At 42.5% G+C, this 9,252-nt stretch overlaps 1 protein-coding gene across 22 annotated transcripts in view; it reads right to left on the bottom strand.

Annotated features, from left to right (window-relative positions):
- Positions 1-210: 210 nt before the first annotated feature.
- The window catches only part of TCF7L2 (transcription factor 7 like 2), a 167,764-nt gene continuing 158,722 nt past the window's right edge, over positions 211-9,252 (bottom strand). For 6 of the 22 annotated variants that reach the window (XM_026050598.1, XM_026050601.1, XM_026050599.1 and 3 more), the window contains 4 exons: positions 8,080-8,128; positions 7,481-7,531; positions 6,238-6,310; positions 211-708 (listed from right to left, as the gene is read on the bottom strand). In XM_026050598.1, coding sequence (XP_025906383.1) covers positions 282-708; positions 6,238-6,310; positions 7,481-7,531; positions 8,080-8,128 — 600 coding nt within the window. In that variant the 3' untranslated portion in view covers positions 211-281. Of the gene's footprint in view, positions 709-4,717; positions 4,747-5,609; positions 5,683-6,237; positions 6,311-7,480; positions 7,532-8,079; positions 8,129-9,252 lie in introns of those variants that run through there. The other 16 variants (XM_026050619.1, XM_026050620.1, XM_026050621.1 and 13 more) reach the window with 8 other exon arrangements.

The following is a 9,252-nucleotide window of genomic DNA, read 5'->3' as shown; positions in this document are numbered from 1 at the left end:
AAAGGAGAAATTGAAATAAGAATGGGTCAAATATTGACCAATGAACTCGATAAAAACATCAACTAATGTAGCCACGCGGCACGAATCGGAAACGAAACCGAGGAACGGCGACGAACAACGAACGAACGACGGCAAAAAAAAAAAAAAAAACTAAAAAATCAGAACAAAACGAGAAGAAATGAAAAATAAAAAACAGAAAAAAAAAACCAAAAGAAAGGAAAAGCAAAATCCGAAGAGAATTCCAAACCCCGCAACACCAGAGGAAGGGCTAAAGGCTAAAGCTATTCTAGAGACTTGGTTACGAGGGACAGCGGCTGGGGTTGTGTCCCTGTCAGCGAGCTGTGGGAATGCAGGGAGGACGTCGAAGGTTGCGCTAAGGAGGAGGCGGCGGCGGCGGGCGCGAGCGCGGCCGCCTGGTGCTCCAGGGCGCCATTGGGACACGCGGCCGCCGCGGGCAGGCCGCCGGCCTTGCTCTCGCCGAGGCCGAGCGCGGCGGGCGGCGGCATCATGACGAGGTGCGCCATCGGGTCGGGCTTCAACGTGAGCGACAGGGGTTGCGTTTGTTCAGTCTGTGGTTTCGAGTCTCTGGGGGGGGAGGACAGCATGTTGGGAGAGGAAGGAGGAGAGTCTAGTAAGCTTCCATCTGAAGAGGGTGGGCTGACGCAGCTGCCTTCACCTTGTATGTAGCGAACGCACTTTTTTTTTCTCCTAGAAACAGGGAGAGAGTTATCTGTGAATAAAGGGCAGAGATGCTCATGGAGAAAGTCATCTACAAGCAAAGAGCCATAAATCAACTAGTCTGGGCTCTGAACAGGCTGCCCCTGCGCTTGTGGCCGGCCGGGCGCTGCGGGTCCCGCGTCCACGCGGGAGTCTCCCCGTCACTAAGGGCTCTGGAAAGATGCACCATGGCCTCTCCCTCACCCACCTTCCCACGCTGCCTCCTTGGATTATCACTTTTAAAGGTATTTGTAAGAGCAGAGATGTGGTGGTTGAGCCCTCTGCGCTAATCTGTGAGCTTGACTTTCCTTGGTGGGGGGGAAAGAAAAATAAAGTAATCCTGGCAAAACAGAGGTTTCTGAGAGTTGGCAGTATCTCAAGGTGTCCCACAGCGCTGTCCACGTAAATGCGGCTATCGCTACACCTGCGTCACCTGAGGTCTTTACGATGCTTTGCCTTTGGGAGGCAAGGGCGGCTGCAACCCCCTGCCCATTGCTTTTTCCTCTGTTAGGAACCACACCAAATTCAGAGATGTCAGAGGCAGACAGGAAGAAGATATAGTAGAGAGAGAGAGAGAGAGAGAGGGGAAATAAAAACAAGGCGAACAAACAAAACAAACAGAAGAAAAAAACAGGAAAGGAATAGGATAAACAGAATATGATCCAAAATAACAAGAATAACTGGTTGTATGGCCTGCAGGTTGTGGCTTTGAATAGACTCAGTTTTACTTTTTGTTTGAAGGGAGTGGTAGATTTGGGAAACTGCTTCTCTGCATTTTGGGGGATTTTCCTCTGAGAGGACACCCACATAACTTCAGAGCGGGACCAATTTCAGTAAATGAAGAGCACAACAACAGGTACAAAGATGAAGAGCAACATGGAACTTATTTCACACCAAGGAACATGAGAACCTCACAGGAGCCATTGCCTTCAAATAACCAAATACGTGAGCCAACAGAAATCTCTTCTCCTCCCTCTATCCACTTAATAATGCAACGGAGCAATGAACAACACATCTCCAGCACATTTCTCCTGCCAAGGGTATGCAAGACAACTCTAGTAGCAGGACAGGAATAATGAGGCAAACGGCCATAGCATCTAGCAGTGATGTTCAGTGGCCACGGTGACCCTAATAGCAATGGCTCTCCAGCCTTCCTACTTACAAACACGCTTTCCATGGGAAAATGATGGGAAATGATGACCCAGCACAACTGTTTGACAAATTCTGCCTAAAGCAGCTCTGCCATAAAATCTTTGGAAGAGCCAGCTACGCTGCTCACCACCACCTCCGCAAGGAGCACACCACTGTCCCTCTCTGGTGGACATCTCACACCGGCTGAGCAGGTTACAGTCTGGAGTCTGGCACAGATGCTGGATGCTGCTACGTGAAATTTCCCACTAACTCATTTTCCAGCAAGGGATTTTCTCCCATATGTAGGGCAACTGCATTTCACTTGGTTCAATCCAAAGTCCTCCATCTAGACAATGGAGCTAGACTCTTCCCTGCTATGAGGCAAACCTAACCAGCTTGGTCTTGGAGGCAAAAGAGACTCCAAGCCTTCTGTCTCCTGTTGCCAGAAGTGAGGAGTAAGCTCTGGTACCCCCACACTTTTCCATCTCCTGTGAGGGACCTGGGAAATGCCAGTGTTGTGACATCCCTTTTTCCTGAGAATGAGGCCTGAGGTTCTGCCCCAAGTTCCCCATGATAAGTTAGGGCTAGTAATTTTAACCACGTTAGCCTGCAGATCAACACATGCTAAAAACTAAAGACATCCATGCAACTTAAATGTTAAAAAGAAAGAAAGAAAGAAAGATAGAAGACAGCAAGTGAAGGCAGTAAACCATGCTTTATTAGAGCAAAGTTAAAAGACAGAAAAAAATTAACTTGGTGGGCTCAAAACAGAACCTGTTAATTCATCTAATATCCAAAAATCCATGGGAAGGCTCTGGCACTAGGCTAGCAACACTCCTTCTTCCATCCTTTCTCCCTTCCCATGAGTCTGAAACTGTGCGATGATACCTGGCCCACAATTTGTGTTTGGACTTTCTGTACAGCAGCCAGGAACAAAGCACAACAACGACTTTTCACAAGTCTCACACAAAATACTTGCATAGGAAGGTAGGTTTTCACAATTTGGAGACCCCAGGATTAAAAAAAAAATCAAGTAATTTGGCAAGCAGAAAACCAAGTTCTGCCTGCCTCATTGACAGTGGTCCAGAGGTCATTCAACTGCATTGCTCTGAATCTACAAGGCAGTTAATATTTCATTGGAGGCAGTTTGAATCTAGTGTGCCAAAAATTCAATTGATTTCCTTATTAATGCTAGTTTAAATTCTGCGGCCTGAAGAAGTTCCCATGGCAAAGCAGATGTAAATTGAGATATCAAGGAACTATGTGACTTTCTGAGCGTGCAGTTCTGTGCAACAAAACACTGCTCTACTATCTTAATTTTTCTTTGACTGGGACTACGGCAAGAAAATGTTTCCTCTGCTTCTGTATTGACCACTTTTAATCTGAAAAGCCAGTTACTAAAATGTTGATGGTTCAAGGGGAGGCAGTTCTCCTCAAGCCTGTGCCGTTCCCATCCTTTGCTATGTGATTGTGCTCATAGCAGGGTTAGATGGGCCAGAATACACAAATGAGAAAATACCCCAAATGCTACAAGCTGAGTTTTACTAGAAGCCAACCACATTGGGCACCTTATAGTGAAGGGGAATAAGTTAAAAGTGTGAGGAGCTCTTTGTGCCTCAGTCTTGCTGTCCTTAAAGCAGAGCTAAAAATTGCATGTAACTCCCCTACAAGTGCACCGTAAGGGCTACTCATTCATGTGCTGTTCTGAAATCATCACCTGCTCTGTCAGCATGGCAGAAGTCAGGAGAAGTGACTTGCTCCCTCTGCCAGCTGAAACCTGCCCCAGAAAGGACAGGCACTGATCCAGCTGCTGGGAGCAGGGATGTCTCCATATAGTGTTAGCAAACTGGGCAATTTAGCACCCACCTAAGAGGTCCTACGCAAACTACCAAGTTACTATATTCACTGTTATAAGAGTCAGGGCCAGAACTATGGGAGAGATGCTCTAAACTACCTAATGAGAAAAAATCTCCTCACATTAAAAAAAAACAGAAAAAAGTAAACACCCTATGTCAATAAGTCTAACGGTATGAGCTACATCATTGAAAAGTCCTGTATGGCTCAAAACTAACCCTGAAACTGGTTTCAAAAAATAAAAGTCTCTAACAGCAAAGATTTCTAAAAAAAAAGCTGGAGCAAGTTAAGAGAGGGTTTGTCTCACATGTACCCTTAGGTCCTAACAAATGTATGGACTGAATGAAAAGCCGCCTTACTCAAAAAATGAAGCTTTAAAAGTATGCATTTTACTTAATCAGCTAGGGGAAAGATTAAGCACCACAAACACAATGTGCCCACGGTTGCGATACTCGCTATACAGAGTTCGACATGCTTCAAATACTGTATCGCTAGACTACACAAATATCTACTGATAGTGCGTAGTACATTAACCACAGAATAAAGCCTAATTAAATAGAGCATTAGAGTCCTTGGTTAGCATGAGATGGGAGTCTCCTAATAACTAACAGGGAATGAAAGCAGCATCCCAGCCCTGTTAGGCTGAATTTTTATTCCATTTTTTATGCTTTAAGAAATTGCTGCTTTCAAATTTTAACATATGCACTCATATTGATATCTAACACCTCCATCCCCAAATACCCCATCCTAAGCATGCCTTATATGGGACAATATGCAATCTCTTGAAGACATTTTCAGTGCCTTCTCTTATCTCCCATTTTGACGTACACCACCACCCTCGGTTCATGTTTTCCTCCATACTAAGCACAAACAAGACTGCGTGCATACACAAAATATGAAGAACATCTGATCTACATTCTAAATGAGATGAAGCACATGGGACTGGCATGGATAGAGGGGAAAATGTGGGAGAGGAATCACTACACACAGAGTGTGGTTTGGGTTGAAATACCTACCATCATAATATTCCAAATTCAAAGACTGCTTGTATCAGAACAAAGAAATAACAAATTTAACCAAATGCGATCATTTAAGGAAAAAAAGGAATGAGAAAAGAGCTACTCGGTATCCCTTCACCAAGAAAGAAGCACATACTGAGTTATATGCAGAATTAAACTCCAGTAGAACATGGGCTGACGGAATTTGGCCTCTCTGATGTCTTTCATCTCCTTTTTATGCTGAAAACTGTCCTACTAAAGTTGCAATTAGTTTTGTCTAGAGCTCAAGAGTTTACAGCTCACTTGTCGGGATAAAATTTTGGAAAAATTTGTTTTCAGAATTAGAAAAACAGACATCAGATCATTTCAAAAATAATAGCTATATACACGAGCCTTACCAAGGAATACTGGCATACAGGCTTCTATTTAAATTTTGCAGATAAACCGAAAAAGTGAGTACAATATAAGCTGTAAACACTGGCTTGTATTTTTATAATCATGACAAAAACACTAGTGCCGCATATCCCAGAACCTTTTAAACCTTTGGAGATAGTGGACACTGACCCACATAAAAAAAAACAATATAAAATGTCCACCTAAACATTCATTTTGCTGACAATCTGGAGAAAAAAAATCAAAAAAAAAAAGCAGCTGCCAGCTTTAAGCACTTCAGCTTTTCTTGTTCCCAGTTCTACCACCAGGGAGAGGTTATTGGTAAAGAAAGAGAGAAAATGGCATTAAATTAGCGAGAAATTCCAGGGATCAAAGATTATTAGCAATTGGTGCTGTGGGAGAGAGAAAGGTGGGGTGGAAAAAAAGATTAAAAAAAAAAATAAAATCACACAAATGCACTAAGAGGACAGATTGCTTTTATTTCCCCAAAGGCCTAGTGGGTTTATAGGGTTATACCTGCATGGTTTGCACCATAAACTCTGTCGGTCAAGCCCGAACAATGCCCGACACTTCTTTGGAGTATTTGCATCTGTTAGCATAAGGTAAACACAAAAAAAAAAATACAACACAATGGTGGATAGCGCTCATTCGGACTGCGTCATCTTAGCTACAGCTACGGTTAGCTCTTAATCACCTTCGTTTTATTTGGTAATCTCCCCTCATAGCAAGGGCCTGAAAGAAACAGGACTTCTGTGGTGAGCCGGAGCCAAAAAAAGCTGTGGCACCGCGCGCGGCGCCCCGGGATCGAGGGCGTTATGGGGACAAGGTGACGTTCCTGGCAGGGAGGCCGGGAGGGCATCGCACAGGCTTAAGGCTGATGCTGTTTTACAGTGGGTTTTTGGCTAGCAGCAGCAAAGAGGAAGGAAAACAAACCATCAAAAATAAAATAAAATAAAAAAAAAACCAACAACAAAAAAAGCAAGACCCTTTGAGAGAGACGATAACTCATGGCAGTGTCCCACTCCCTTGTGTCTTCTAGATCACAATACAGAGCTACAAAGCAACAAGGCAGGAGAAAAAGGGGAAAGTACCAAATAAACCAGCTGCAAATCAGCCATAGCGAGTCTGGGAAAACTATACACACCTGCAGGGGCCGCACCAGTTATTCTGTTGATCAAGGCCAAAGCGCGCTCGGCATTTCTTAGGAGCGCTCAGGTCTGAATGAGTTCAAGAAAAGCGAGCAGGAAAGGGGGAGAGAAGTAAAGAGAGGGGGAGAGGGAGAGAGAGAGAGAGAGAGAGAGAAAGAAGGGGAGAAAAAAGAGAAAGATAAAAATAAGGAAAAAAAATAAAAATAAAAAAGGGAATAAAAATCAATGTCCTCGTTATTAATTGCAAAATATTGACTTTCGATTTAAAAGTAAAAAAAAAAGTGATAATCACATTCTTATTCAACTCTTGAGATTAGCTGTTGCAATTAAAGCTGCAGTATCCCTTTATAAAGGACTGTCTCTTTCCCATTTAAAAGAGCAGATAGAGGAAAGTCTTTGTGGCTGGTCTAGCAGGACATTTCAGGCAGGATTTATTTGGGTTGGGTTTTTTTCTTCTGCTTTTTGTGAGGGGGAAAAAAAGGAAGAAAAGAAGCTGAGTATGGAAGTTAGATCCTGAACATGCTTTTTTCTTCAACTTAGATACAAAATAAAAATAAGAGAAAAAAAAAAGAAAAACAACCAAAAAAAAAGGAAATTATATCTCCTGGGATAATGCAGCTTTTGGAATAACATTCAATTTATTTGTTTTTATTAATTTATATTTAAAAGAATGGATAAGAATAAGCAGATTGCGGAATGAGCGTGTTAGTTTCAGCCAGAAAATAAAATGTAAAGCATGGCAAGGTGCTGAGTTAGTACAGCGGGTGAATTGCGGTGAACAGGCTTGAGCAGAAAGGCAAAAACAAAAATTGCAAAACTAAAAAAAAAATAATAAATAAATAAATAAAATGCGTATGCATGCTAATGTGAGAAGACTTAGTGGGAGCCATGAAAAATGCCATTAGATTAAGGAGGTTCATTATTGACTTGCTTCCATTCTTATCAGTCTCTTTAAAGAAATACTGCATATTCAATTTGCACAGTTAGTACAACTCTCGCGTTATTTTTACTGTATTACTGTTTTAATAGCAATTGTTACAAAAAACAAGAACAAATTAAAAATACTATCAAACATATATAGATATAAAGATATATAGATAATAAATACTATAAAAACGTGTGGATGGTATTTTTTCTTAATGTCATAAGTGTTTAATGTTAAAATCTATAATGGCAGGAAAAAAAAAACTAAAAAGCAGTTCATAAACTATTTTAAATGACTCAAAATGACGTTAGCACCTGTAATCGGAGGAAGTGAAAGGCAAGGATTTAGGAAACATTCGCTGTGTTCTGAAAAAAAAGAACAAATTACACAAAGGCTTCAAAAAAATTAAGTTAGGGCTTTTTCAAAATTGACTATGAGATTGCCTATGCAGTATTTCTAATTTCCTATATAGAATGGCAAACCTCCTTAATTTAAATTGGGTGTGATTTACCACTGTAAGGCATGCATCAGAACATACAGGTACTGCCCAAATTAATACCAAATGCATACACACCCGGCCACACACACACGCACACGCACAAAATAAGCAGACAACTTGATAAACCATGGCATAGGCATTACGACTATGGATCTGCAGTTAAAGGCTTGGCAGTTATTACGGACGAATTCAACTAATGCCACAAGAGGCTCTTACATGCAATGGTTCGGTTACTAGTTTTAGAAGGGCAATAATGAGTATATAATTAGAGTGCATTAATAAAGGCTGTCTATGATAGGGACTGGCTCCCAGGGAGGCCACGAGATTCCTGCCCACCTCCCCCGTGCCTAGGAACGTAGGATCAGTGTCACCACGGTTCTACTACGCAACATAGTCAGATGTATTTTTACTTACCGTTGGTCTCTCCTGGCTGCTTATCCCTTTTCCTCTTCTTCTTCTTTCCCTGCATGAGACAGACACAAATGAGAAAGGTTAGAGAAAGATTTATTTTTGATGGACAGCACAGAGCAACGGGAGAGTGCTCTGTCCTCCAACCCCACCAGAGAGGACCTGAGTGCTGGGACACCCCTGTGGTACATTGCTGTCCTGGGGAGGGCTCTTCCCACCTGTCCACCCTGTGCTCTGCTATTTCTTCTGCTCTAACCCTGCCCCACAACGGCCCCCATGTTGAGCTAACCCTGAAAGACACTAGCACCCTTGATGGGAGCAGAAATAAAAGCTTATTACAAGGCAAATTCAGAATGACCACAGTAATATTTGACACTTGTCCTGTGTCTGCAAGTGGCAAAGATCATCTGTAGTCATGTTCTTCCAGACAAGAAGGAAGAACAAGGAGACTGACTGAAGGAGTGTGTGTGATTGGGGTCAGGCACGAACCCCCAGGGTTCCTCAGCTGCCAGAACTGGCCATTAAAACAGAGAAGGGAGCCGCAATCCTCAGAGAACCCCAAGCAGCAGCTGTGTAAGGGTGCCCCAAGTCTGGGAAGAACAGCAGAAAGAAAAAGAAATTTGAATTGTGTTATAACTAAGATGCGGTCCACATTTTGCTCTATCACCAAGAAAATCAGCAGTAATAATTGGCTAAATTATGGTCCTTTCATAAATACTGTCCATCAAGATGATGCAATTTATTATTGTTTTTGATTGGAGAGGAAAATGGAACAAAAGAGGCCGGAGAAACAAGGGTCTGTCCTTTCCTACTTTCCCTGCAGCACTGTGCGACAGGACACAACCAGGACCATCAGCCTGAACTCTGCAGAAAAGGGGATGATGAGGAGCATGGCTCAAAATAAAAAACATATTTTCTAAGAAGACTCTTCTTCTAGCACTGGATGACAGCATTTATAGAACAAAGCAGAGGGGCTAATGTGGGGGAATATGGTCATCATTTTCAGAGGTCCCCAGCTATGCTACTAAAAGCAACATCTTCTGGACAGCAATGCCAACTGTAAACAGTGCTGTGATGTCTGCTCTTGAAAACATGGTAGTAAAAGGAACTGGTGAAAAGGTGTAAGACCAGCAGTCCCTCACGGTCAAGAGGGAACAAACATGTCTTGAAAGAAGGATT

This window comes from Nothoprocta perdicaria, unplaced genomic scaffold, assembly GCF_003342845.1.
Source record: "Nothoprocta perdicaria isolate Ctin4 unplaced genomic scaffold, notPer1 scaffold_7, whole genome shotgun sequence".
Classification (NCBI taxonomy): Eukaryota; Metazoa; Chordata; class Aves; order Tinamiformes; family Tinamidae; genus Nothoprocta; species Nothoprocta perdicaria.
The sequence above is the reverse complement of the archived record's forward strand: the minus strand, read 5'-3'. Positions and strand labels throughout refer to the sequence as shown.